The sequence below is a fragment of the Amphiura filiformis genome, chromosome 19, assembly GCF_039555335.1.
Source record: "Amphiura filiformis chromosome 19, Afil_fr2py, whole genome shotgun sequence".
Classification (NCBI taxonomy): domain Eukaryota; kingdom Metazoa; phylum Echinodermata; class Ophiuroidea; order Amphilepidida; family Amphiuridae; genus Amphiura; species Amphiura filiformis.
The window spans coordinates 34,831,964-34,845,816 of record NC_092646.1 but is presented as its reverse complement, the minus strand read 5'-3'; the positions used below and the strand labels follow the sequence as shown (position 1 = coordinate 34,845,816).

At 35.7% G+C, this 13,853-nt stretch overlaps 1 protein-coding gene across 1 annotated transcript; it reads left to right on the top strand.

Moving 5' to 3' along the window:
• The first annotated feature begins 205 nt into the window (after positions 1 to 205).
• Positions 206 to 12,865, top strand: LOC140140711 (uncharacterized). Its single transcript, XM_072162468.1, has 8 exons — positions 206 to 543; positions 3,952 to 4,057; positions 5,906 to 5,958; positions 6,793 to 6,906; positions 7,502 to 7,689; positions 8,752 to 8,829; positions 10,167 to 10,383; positions 12,597 to 12,865. Exons 1-7 carry the CDS (start codon positions 330 to 332, stop codon positions 10,299 to 10,301), a joined length of 888 nt encoding a protein of 295 aa, XP_072018569.1. The 5' UTR covers positions 206 to 329; the 3' UTR covers positions 10,302 to 10,383; positions 12,597 to 12,865.
• Positions 12,866 to 13,853: the final 988 nt, after the last annotated feature.

The window sequence follows — 13,853 nt, the reverse complement described above, 5'->3', positions numbered from 1 at the left end:
TTCCTTCCAGCTACATACACTTTAAGTACATGTCATAAGATTTACATATCATTAAGTTTACTTTGAGGACTGTTTAATGTCAAATGTTTTAATAATTTCAAAATTGCTTAAAGATTCTTTAGTCTGCGAATTAGAGCCTTCCTACGGCCCAGGGCTATTTTCTGGTTCACTAAGTCTTTTGTGATATGATATTTTATGTCAACCTGGTACTTAATTTACAGTCGCGATAAGTGTAATTTTAACTTTGAGTTATATAGTCTTGTTGTCCTATAGTAAATTAATACATAGTTATATAATTTACTTTAGTTTCTCCCGGCGCAAATTTTACCATGGGGGAAGGCAGATCATCTCGAGATGACGGAGGCAGTGTATTTGTCCTCCTGTGCATTCTGGTACTTATTGTCGGGATTGTAGCAGCGGCTGGAATGGTAATGGCAGTATTGAATTACAACAGGAATAGTGACGCACCTATTAATATCAACGTGGAAGGTTCTGGTTCTGGCGGTCGTGATAGTTCTGAAAGTTATGAAAGTAAATTCGGAGGTAAATCATTGGTTCTTTATATTGTTTATATAATATTAGTCCTATACGCAACAGCAGTTTTCATATACAATATCACTATCCCTTAATAGTCAGATTATTGACCTGAACCTGTGAAACAGCAGTATTAGCAAATTACTATAGGTAATTTGAACTGATACTAACATTAACGCCTTTACGTACGATCTTACGTACGATTTACACATGTCTCAACTTTAATATATCTAAATGGAATTAGTCAAATTTGTTATGTATGTCATGTAAACTGAGCAATTTTGACACACCAAGTCGTATTCAGACAGTAAGTCTCCCATAGAACTCCCCGAACGGCTAAAATAGTCAGTGGTTTCTTTCACTTTACCTTATTATTTCAAATTTAAAATGGGTGAAAACCTCTCCTGACTGTTATTACTAATTTTGCAATTATCTTGCTTAATTTCTGAGTTGATATGATGAACAAATAATCTGTACCCAGAGCGGTCAGTGCACAATAACGTTTAAAACGTATTACCAGCCCAGCGCTCCAGTCTTGTAGTACCCGTATTCGTACCCGTACCCGTACTCAGATATCAGAAGAGCGAAATAAGAGCGAAATATTGACATCTATAGGTATTAGGTTCAAATAATGTTCATCACATTAGATCTGCATAGTTATAACAAATAAATTCAATCGCCATTCGGTTTCGGTACAGTGAGCGACCAGATATACGTATCTACGTCACTATCGAACTTGAGGTGAACCAAGGTTTAAGAAATAAAAACGGTTTCGGTTCAATAACCACCATTCATCACACCTAATGCTATTCTGTCAACGTACAAACAGTATACTTATTGAAGTTGAAGAACGGTATTTCCATATCACAATTATGGACCACCATGTAGGAAAAATGCGTTGGATCATTCATGGCATTTCGGAGCTAATTTTGCATTTTTCTCAAAAAATAACTACACACTGGTAACAAAAATTATGTATATTATAGGGACAAGTAATAAAATTACTTTACTGAAATTTCAGTGATTCAAGACAAGTGGTTCATTATACGTGTTAAGAAATGAGGTACATTCTAGCGGTACCTCTTTTCTTATCATAAATAACGTACCGCTTGTCTTGAGTCACTGAAATTCCAGTGTAGTAACTGGATTCCTTGCCCTATAATATACATAACTTTTGTTACCTGTGTGTTATTATTCTTTGAGAAGAATGCAAAAACAGTCACAAATTTATCAAGGGGTGTAGTACCACCTTAAAAATAGCCTCACAGTCGCGAAATTAGGTGATTCGTAACGGGCACCTAAAAGCCACCACTTCCTCCAAACCCCTCTCCTTACAGTCCAATCAATGTCCCAGCTAACCAAATAACGTTCTCAAAACGTTCTGAGAAAGTACCGTTGACGTTTTCTAGACGTTTCGATAAAACGTTTTAAACACGTAATTTTGTTGAAGGTTTTTGACGTTCTAAAAACGTTATTAAGAGACGTTCTAAAAACGTTTTCACAACGTAAACAACGTTTTAAAAACCTTTCTTTCTGTCACCCAGGACGTATCCAGGACCTACAGAAAACGTATCGGACGTTGGAGCACGCAACGAACGTATATATGAAAACGTTATAGGAACGTAAAAAACGTATTGTATATTTTGTTTTTTATTGCAGGACGCACTTATGTTACGTTTCTACTACATATTTAGAACGCTATAATGACGTATTGAAAACTTTTATAAGTAGGCCTACACTTTACAAAAGTACCAAAAATATCATACATAATATACAAAACTATAGGTCCGGCTTCTAGAAGAAAAAACGCGGTCCATGGCAGTTTTACAGTGACCAAGTGACGAAAACTCCGGACGAAAACTGTAGTATAAACACGAGAACCGTTTGTAGTGATACGTCTACCATGATGATGATAGTATTCACACCAAAGGTAATACGTATGACCTCAACAGTTACGTGTTCGACAGCAGCAGCAGGTTCTTTATTTTACCGGCAGGAATATCCGCATGATCCCGGGAAAAATATACACGATAAGCAGAAACACATCCCTGTATGATACCTGTTTGGGATAATTATAAATACATGTACCAACAAGACACTTGCATTACAAACACTACAACACACTTTCCGTTTTCACAGGGAAGTGGTTAGTCGGTAACACAAATGAAGGAAAAAAACATCACTATAGGCCTACCTGAAAATGTCACTTCTTGGAAAACGTTGATGCTTTGATAATATATATAGAGGAATTATTCCCGGAGCCATGTGTTACAGTGAGATTCCGGCATACATAATAATACAGTTGATACATACACGTTGTACACAGTACTGTACTTGCTTTGGTGAGTGACCGTTAAGGTCAAGTTCAACCTGTGGCATTCTTTCCATATTCTGCGTGGGTGCTATTATAGTCTTGCTCTTGAGGTCAAGACAAGTGAAAGTGTAGGCACATAATACACCGTTTTCATGGGACCATTTGAAATCTTTAACTTCCCTTTCACTTTTTGAAATGTTTGCGTTCTACGTGTACATATAGGCCTATAGAACTATTTATGCATGAGTATATAAATACAAAATCGCAATAATTATTTAATATAGCCTATTGACTCCATTATAGGCCTATGCAAAATGCAAATAAACGCGTCATCTTGTACACGTTTATGAATAAATTAAAATCAAATTTCTACTTGTAGAATTTAAATTTTTCTTTTAGGCCTACATTCTATTGTAGGCCTACATTTCCAATATTCTATTGATAAAGAAACGTTTAACAGACGTCAGCACAATATGTTTTGAGAAAGTTGCAGGCGAATGTTTTATACACGTCGCGAAATAACGTTCATTTTATAACGTTCACAACACGTCCTGTGAACTTACTAATAAAACGAAATTAAAGCTTCAACATTATAACCAAATCGCAACGTTTTAAACACGTTTTAAACACGTTTTGGAAGACGAAGACGTAAAAGACCTAACCAGAACCTAACAAAAACGTTTTGTAAACGTTTTGTGTTTGCTGGGGTTGGATACTTCCACAGCAGGGTAAACAATGTGTATAGTTTCAACATTGATTGTGGAGGAAATGAGATTAAAAAATCGAACAAACAATTTTATCCCGGATTGCAGATTTCATTTAAGACCCTATAGTGTACACGTTGCAGTGACAAGTTAGTACAAATTGCCTTCAAGTGATTGTATTGTATAAGTACCTGCCATGGGCATAAACTTCTTCTACTATTGTTCCTGTTGTTTAGGTTGAACTCAAAGTACGTGTCACATTGTGCCTTCTGTAATTCTACACTGTTATTATTTTGATGTTTTTTTGTTTATTTTTTGTGAAAGCTGAAAGATTATTTAAGTTGATTCTTTTAGACCCCTTCATTTGTTTGCAATTTGTTTACTCCACCAATTATCCAGGCAATCAAGAAGCCTATTACAGCGAGAACCGAGTAACCGATCTACATTATGACAGCAGAATATGGAACATTCGTGTGACAGATTACGGCAATAGAATGGCTTATGTGTAAGTATCTCGTTTTTTCCAATGTTTATTTGGGACTGAAGTTCTTTTCATATTCATATTCAGATTAAGATTCAGATTAAATTGATTTCAAATTCGTGGCCCGTAGGCCAAATTACATGAAATCAAATGTATTACATTATACATAAAATCACATTGCTCAAAGAAATTAATTGCACTTGCTGAAGCAAAATCTCACACTCATACTCATACACCTCACACCCACATACATCTCAGCACACACCCCTTACATACACCCACACCCAAACTATCAGCCTCCACAAACACACCCCACACACACCACAGAGGCACTAAAAATTCAATTTAATAAAACAGTAATTAATAAATAACATTAGCAAAATATTGCACATAAATTGGACCAGCCAAATTATAACGGACAAATTGGATACATCAAAATAAAACTGCTGTCATAAAATCACACCAGCTGAATAGGAACATGATGAGATGTACTAATTAAGTAGATGAGTGAGATAGGGTATTGAGTTGTTCCTTTTTGTTTTGGTTCTGGGAACCTGATACTTATTGCACTATCTAAGGGTAAGGGTCATATTGTGGGTCCTCATATTGTGTGGAAACCATTCTGAATACCTATCATTTTTCTCCGATATGTTCAGTTAAATTCGCTATCACTTCCTATCTCACTATCTGTGTTAGATCTGCATGTCGTCACCTTCTCAAATAATAACTATACACTGGTAGCAAAAGTTATGTATATTATAGGGGCAAGGAAACCAATTACATCACCTCTTTTCTTATCATAAATAACATGCCACTTGTCTTGAGTCACTGAAATTCCAGCCCCTATAATATACATAACTCAGAATCAACTGATATTTTGGAATTCAGCTTTTTGTGTGGATATCTACGGAACGATAATAATAATAATAATAATAATAATAATAATAATAATAATAATAATGATAATGATAATAATAATAATAATAATAGTAATAATAATAATAATACAACTATTAACTACCAATACTTCTACTAATAAATACTAGAAGGCGTTGAACTTCACAGGCGATTAGAGATGACCTTTAATTGTTCGAATAATTATAGTGTACGGTGATAGAGCGTGACAAAAAGCCTGTCATATCTGGTCGACTGAGAAGGCCAACGCTCACATAACTATATGACTTTAATTTCTCATAATTCAACAATTAACAAGTTTATTTTTACATCGAGATAATGAGCTAATTACAAGAACATAAAGATTGCAATAGCGATTATTATCCGTTCCATTTAAATAATGAGGTTAATTATAATTGGCTACTTAATTTAATCTAATTTGGAAAAAATGTTAAATATTTACTTAAGGTGGTTCTACACCCCTGATAAATTTTGCATTTTTCCCAAAAAATAACTGTACACTGGTAACAAAAGTTATGTATATTATCGGGACAAGGAATCCAATTACAATTACAATGAAATTTAAGTGATTCAAGACAAGTGGTTCATTATATTTGTTAAGAAATGAGGCACATTGTATCGGTATCTCTTTTCTTATCATAAATAACGTACCACTTGTCTTGAGTCACTGAAATTTCAGTGTAGTAACTGGATTCCTTGCCCCTATAATATACATAACTTTTGTTTCCAGTGTGTTATTATTTTTTGAGACATATGCAAAATTAATCACAAATTTATCAAGGGGTGTAGTACCACTTTAATGCAATTTTAATCTTCATTATTCTAACCTTATTCCGTGCCATCAACTGTACAACAGGTACATCAGGTATTTCTCCTGTAACCATCCACTCTAAATAATAAACTTTCTTTTCTAATTTTACTCTAAATTATCATACAACGCAACAACCTTTTTTTCAGTGATCGTAGGACCAGACAATTTCGCGGATATCTAATTGATGTCATCAATGCAGGTAAAGTAGTACTTTTAAGTAGGTTAGTAACTATTTTAAACTATTGCGATTTGGTAGTTCAAACCATCTTGCGAATGGTAGTGAGCTTTGGCAAAAATTGCATTGATCATTTCATAGCGAGCGTGTAGAGAAATTCAAATATCACATACTTTTGTAGGTCCTGTGGTTCTTGAGTTATGTTGTAAAGAGAGCTGAAATAACGACACTTTTGTCAAACGTACATAACTCACTCATTAACAACAATTAATCAAGCACGTTTTCAAAGTATATGATTTGTAGAATGAACTTAGGCAAAACATCAAGGTGTTATTTTTCAATAATATGTTGATTTAAATAATGATTTTTTACTGCTTCGACCAACAATACATCGTGTACCCTTAATAACAAAAATTTATTTATTCACTGTAAACTCAATTCAGTAATATGTACTTGTCTCCTGTGAAAACCTGAAACAAAACAAGTTTTTAAAACATCATCATATAGTAAGATTATAGAATACAATTATTAATTATTAAAGAGTTTTTGATTTGTCAAACCCAATTGATGAAACTAACTATTTTGTTGCTGACAGTTGCGTCAGTGAACCACTGACTTTTTCGATGCTTGTTGTTGTTGTGATGATCAAAAGCTGATGAACTTGTTGCAAGTTTCGGAATTACAATTATTCCGCGCAATTATTGTTGTAAATAGAAAGCAAATACGTTTAAAGAAACGACTGTGAAGTATGAAGACTAAACTTTTATTTCCATAATTTAAAAATTTTACATACAATCGCATCCAAACAACAGAAACTTACTTTTAAAAACTGTGTTTTGTTGTTGTTGATGATTTCAGTATGTCAGCTTGCTGGTAGAAATTGTGAAATTATTGACGACGATGGATTAAACTGTTGGAATAATGACTTTCCACAGGTTGGACTGATGGGCAAATGGTACGACGCTTGTACAGGTGAGCCCATGGTCTAATTTACTTGGCCATGACACATTTTCGAGGGAATAAAATCATTTCATGTGTAATTCGCCGGCAGATCCGCCATGAGCTGTTGTGGCGTGTTACATGTCGTTGAGTTCACCATCACACGCCACAATTCTTTGCTGCTTCCACGTGACCAATGTGATATATATTCTGACATCCCCCCTTATTAAAGATGTGAAATTAACAACGTCTGATATCATTATAGTAGCAATGATGAAGTCGGCTGTCGACAAAAACAATAATTAAACTGGTTGGTTAAAAGCTGTTAAAGAAACTGTTTTAACAGTGACCATCAAACACATCATTTGGTGATGGTGATTAATAACATCTAATTATCCGTCTACATTAAAATCATTCAAATTTAACTGTTGTTTTCTTTGTTTATTGTTGTTTTGTTTTATATTTGTTTATTTGTTTGTTTTGCTTTTGTTTATATGACTCAAAGCCAAATTTGAATCGCGTGAAGTCACTTCACGGGTTACAAAGGAACGGCAAACAATAAACAGTTATTCGCCATTAGGCAAAAATAACAACGTTATCATAATGCCACGTTTCTTATATAACACAGCCTATTCTGTCACCGAAGCCCGATTGCGATCCATGAAGTTTACTAAGGCATTTAAACCTGCCGCCAGACCAGCCTTCTTGACGTCACCAGGAAACCCACTTGGCTTTGACATGAATAATCTTAGCGTAGCCAAGATCGGATTCTTAGCAGGATGGTGGGCTAATCCCAGCTGTATCACCAGTGTTTTGGTAGGTTTTAGAATATGAATATGTGTAAATACCAATGTATGTTCAAGGTAAATAAAAGTTAATAACTTCAACACTAAATATAAATATCAGGCACCGGTCTCATAAACCTGAGGTCCTGTGTTCGTTTCCCAGGCGGGATTACCTTTTCTACGTGTCTCCTTTATTATTTGCGACGGCGAACCTGGTGAAAAATTATGTTTATTTATATAATTCCCGTCGATCATGCCACTGTTTTTCCATGTATCTCAGAAACATCGAGTACCAATTAAGAGACGTAACTGGTATTAAACCACAATTATTTTTAACAGATTCATAACACTTAAATATTGGCCTATTCCATTTGAAATCCATGCCCACCTGTGGTAGATTTTGTAAATATTTTCCACAGGTGGAATATGAATTCAAATGGAATGAACACATTACCAGTTCCATTTGAAACACACCCTCCCTCAGTGGAAGATTCAGGATGAATCTTCCTCAGAGGGTATATGCAATTCAAATGGAGCTGCCTAATGTGCTAATTCCATTTGAATTTCATACTCCCCCTATGGAAGATATTTCCAAAATTTTCCACATGGGGTATGGGTTTCAAATGGACTGGCCCATTGTACACACTACTCATGTGAATAGCAGCGAGATACTGCAAAGCAAAGTTATTTAATTAATATTTGCTGAAGTTATAGATGAGTTGACTCCTGTCGTCAATGCCTGGAAGTATGCGCACGCATCATCATAATCTCCAAAGTTTTTACCTGGCAGTATACGCGCGCATCATATTATGCTGAGGGCTCGTGTTTTTAAAATTCCCGCCACATCACAATAAGGCTATTGAACAGTGTAGTGGTTGCATGGGGTTCACTCAAGCATATCGATATTCCAGTCCCTTGCCTTTGTTGATAAATATTGAGGTCAACTCATCTTTAGTAAGAATTGAATGCACAGGTGTGTCGCAACGTAATTTCAATAAGAGCCGCGTACGGTACTAAAAATACATTGCCTCATGGAGCTCATCTATACAGCTTTCTGTTTTATTTGACTTTAATTCGTCTTTTTTGTACACAGGATATTGAATTGGACAGCAATCAAGTATTTGTGTACAATGACCAATCTGCTCTACGCAGGGCACTGCAGGATGGCGAGGTAAATATACAGACCGTAAAATAATTAAAGGTACCAGTTATTTTTTACCCCTGTATATCCTAAATAAAGACAGATATGTCATAATTAGAACAAGCAGCCAATAGCTTTAATATTTTAATTTACAAATACCTGTAACACATATAATTTTTAATTAACGCAAAAGTTAAAAAGTTAAACAAAATACCTTTAAAAAATCTTATATGCTCAGTACCGAATTTTTACGGATTTTTTGTTCGTATTTAAGACCTCATTTGTTTAACAAAAACTCGTTCGATGAATAAAGACACGATGATCCAAAAACCCCAAGACAGATGCCAATTCAAAAGTTAAGTTTGCTTCATAAAGCGTTCTTAATCAAGAGAACTTGCGCCATGCTTTCCATTGATTACTACATTAAAAATTATGCTTGCCATTGATCAGAACATAAAAGTGCAAGTTTTGTTTTCGTTTCTTCCTTGGGTTTTAGGTCACCGTTTCATATATACTCAACCAATTGTAACTAACAAATGATGTCTGAAATCAAACCTAAAGGTTACAGGTGCTGACTACTCGTTTAAAATTTGACATATCTGTCTCTGTTTTGGATACACTAGTGGCGTAGCCAGGACTTTTTCAGGGGGGAAAGAAGGGGCAAGACAAATTTCCATTCGAAAATGGTTTAAACTGGGCTAAAAATTACACAAAAGCCCCGTACAAGGTGGCAAGAATGGGGCAAGACTTCTCACAGGGGAGGGGAATCTTTACCTTGCCCCCTCCCTGGCTAGCCCTCTGGCTACGCCACTGCTGGTACCTTAATTATATTACGGTCTGCATGTAAATTCGAGGGCTTAGTGCAACCTTGGCCATTTTCAGTCTGTGCTGCATTAGCAACTTCGGCCTATTAGAGATAAGGAATAATACATTGCGCAAAAGAGTACCAGTTTTGTTCAGACACAGATATGTTAAAATTAAAACAAGCAGCCAATGTACTCTTTAGCCCAGATTTAAGACCTCATTTGTTGAAATTGTTTGAGTATTAAAGAAACTGTCATCTAAAACCTAAGGAAAGAATGGAATCAAAAGTTGCGCTCTTGTGTTTTAGTCAATAATATCCTGTATTTCTGGTTTGCATAATTTCAAAATGTACTGATCAATATCACGGACCAATATCCTAAAGTTTTATGATGAGAACCGACTCTAGTCGTTACGTTGATGCAAACTATATTTGATAATGTCCACATGCTATTGAAGTGCCATGGTCAAAGGTTATTTGGTGTTGTTTTGTGACTGCCGCAATTACGTATATCACATTATTTCAAGTCGTAGATGTAAACAAAAAGTGTTACTATTTGATTCAGGTTGATGCTATCTGCATAAGCAACGAACTCGCACCAGCAACGGACGGATCGCTACAGGTTGTAGAGGAATTGGACGCGTGTCTACTAGGAGGTGATTCCTTAATGATGCGTAAAGATTCCTTACTAGACAAGTGATGGAATCCAGCCTTTGATAAGCTCTTGAACTCAAGAACATATCGTGAGATATGCAATGATATAGACGATCCAGCTGCACATGGTGAGCAGATGTTCCTTTCTATATTCTACTAGTTGGTCTACTTTTGATTGATAAAGGTTCTTTTTCAAATCCAATTCAAATGATACTACTCACTCAGAAGCATTTATGATCTGGTCATAAATTTTGTCCGGTCTGTAGGCCCCCTCATCCTTGTTCATGGTGTATTTCCCCCTACTACTGATCCAGATAGCTTCCTTAAGCCAACGTGTAGTTTTGTCGGATTCTTGATCAATAATTTATGACCAGGCAACAAGAAAGCAAAATAAAAACGAAGAAAACAGCAGTATTGACGAAGTTGATGCCGATTCAAATACATGTAAATGTCATATATATTTTGTCTGAAATACACGGCATTTGGCTGAACCACTAACAGGCTATATTAGGACATCTATGCCAATTTTGATGATTTTTACAATCGTCCGGATGAGCAAATCACTGAATGGGCATTTAACTACTATGACCCGAGACACACCATACCATTAAGCAACAATCGTGGACTTCCAGGTAACTTGAGAAGCGCAACACCTACAATCCAGGAAAAAAGGTTGGCACACTTTGCCTGTCTTTTGTTATATCTCTTGGGGTTCTCTCGCTATTCCGAAGGTCCGCCATTCCGAAGGTTCGCTATTATAAAGGTTCGTTTTTCCGAACGTGTAATATTACCATTCGCTATTCCGAATGTAATTAAAAGTTCGCTATTCCGAAAAAAAAAACAGTTCTCTATTCCGAAGGTTCTCTATTCCGAAAAATCCCCAAAACACAAACAGGTTCTGTTTTCCGAAAACAGAAAGGTTCTATATTCCGGATACGAATAAAGGTTCTTTATTTTGAAACTAGTCACCGTGTTCTCTACTCCGAATATGAAAAAAGTTCACTATTCCGAATATGTTATATGCAGTGGAATTCGTAACATCATGGCTAACCGAAAACTTTACTTGGTTTCTTTTAGGGCCTTTTCCTCCGTCATCAAACACATCATTCTGTCAAGGCTAGCGCTAAAACTACAAAGGTCCCAGGGCCCATATGTGGTACACTAACGGGCCCTACCCGTAGATTTATCCTTTGCCCATCTTGGCCCCAGAAGTCAAAGGTCAATAGAGAGCCTTTTTTCATTTTCGGAGAAGATAACACGGTGGCTTATATCGGAATAAAGAACCTTCTTTTCTTTTTCGGAATAGAGAACCCATTTTTTTTCATATTCGGAATAGAGAACCCTTTTTCATATTCGGAATAGAGAACCTTTTCTGTTTTCGGAATAGAGAACCTTCGTAATAGAGAACCTTTTTAATTTTCGGAATAGTGAACCTTCGGAATAGCGAACATTCGGAATAGCGAAGTTCGCCCTATCTCTTCCCCCGCTCCCCAATGCAATGTTGGACCAAGCCATATTGTCAACAGGTCCGTGAGACCCTCCAACATTGAAATATGGGGAGTGGGGAAGGGTGAGATATAGGGGGAATCTGTACTTTACATTATATTGCATGCATGTTTCACTCGCCTCTCCAATTTTAATAGGGCACACATTTTAATTGGTTAGTGCAAGTGTGCCAACTATTTTTTCCTGGATTGTACACATACAATAATAAACCATCACGAGAACACACAAAGCGGGCTATCATCTTCATCGTAATATCCTCTTCCTCCTCTTCCTTTCCTTTTGTTTTCTTCTTATCATTATAAAGGAGCTTTCGTTGCTTTCATCACATTCATCGTCGTTATTATAATGATTATCAGCCTCTTTCTTCCCTTCCCTACTATTTCAATATTAACAACCGGGAAAATAACCATAACTATTTCCAGTCTTTCACGATTACCATGATTACACTTAACTTAATTTACACTTACTTTTCAAGGGAAGAGCCTTCTCAGGTGACTTGGTTTACAATCAATTGGATTTCTCCAGTTAAAATCCACACACCCCTTAAGAAGACTTGACCTTAATCTTCCACACAGGGGTAGATTTAAAATGGGGTCATGCATTCAGGTAGCCCCATTTGGAATTCTTAGTTCCTTTGTGGAAGTTTAAGGTCATACCTTCATTCCTAAGGAGTTTTAGGCCTGTGAGATTTATCTGAAATACCCCAATACCAGTTGACATTAACAAATCACAAAAACCCGTGCGTGGTTTGTATAGCTTCAAACTGAATATATAATAACATTACCATGATTACTAAGATCCGTTTAATATCAATTAATTCTGTTTTTACTTACAGGTGCCATCAGTGGAATAACTTCTGATAACCTCTGTCTTAATGACTAACTGGCGCATGACGATTGATCCACATCTACTTTTGAAACTAAAATAAGTACATATTTAACAGAACAGATAACTTGTATGCTAAGGTCCCCAATATTATCGTGAAATGTCCAATCTGAACGATCCACAGTTACAATTCCGGAAAAGGAATGTATTTTATTTTCGCGTGATTGAGTGAAATTGAACCTTTGCTCGAGTTTCCCAGCAAACACAGAACATTTTCGACTTTATTGATAAAAGGTTAGAAAAGGTGTCCAGAAAACGTTTAAATGTCGCGTTATATAAAGAGTATATAAAAGGTATAAAACGTGTTGATAGCATTCAAAAATGTTTTCTGATAACTTATTGCAAATATGCTAACATAATGTTATTTAAGGGTTTACAAAATATTTGGCAAAAAATGTTTGCAAAAAACTTCTTACAATAACATTTTGAAAACATTTTAAAAATATTTTTGTAGTGGTTTTCATACAGAACATTTTAAAACGTTTTCCTACTCTTTATATAACCCGACATTTAAAGGAGTGTTTCGTGATCCTAGCATCCTCTTTTTATGACATTTTTCAGTAGATATCCATGAAAAAAGCTTATTCCCAGAATTTCAGTTGATTCCGATTTTGCGTTTGCGAGTTATGCATGATTATGTGTATTACACTGCTCCATAGACAATACGTTGTAATTTCGTTCTGGTGCACCAGAACGAAATTCAAATTTCACGATATCTTTGCAAAACGAATTAATCTGCAAGAAATATTTTGTACATAAACATTATGTAGCCAGAGGTTTCCAGTGATATAAAAATCTCAACTTTTTTTGAGAAAAGTGGGGGATGAGGCTGTGGATCACGAAATGCCCCTTTAATGTTGTTAAAACGTTTTTACCAAAACCAAAAAAATCCAAAATCCAACCTCTTAAAAATGTTTTTAAACGTTGGCTGGGTTGCTCCAGTTATAACCCAGCCCTAAACATATTCCTCTCCCTAATTATATACAGTTACGCTAAACCTAAATTAGGCTACTCCTATGGAAGATAGGACCTTAATCTCCCACACATGGGGGGTGTAAATTTCAAATGGAATCACCCATTCAGACTACAACATTTTATATTCGTTCAGACTCCCTGTGAGCACGATAAAGGATATGTCTTCCATAGGGGGTGTACGGATTCAACCATCGATTTTTTTCACTTTTTTTTTTTTGACATTAAATACAGT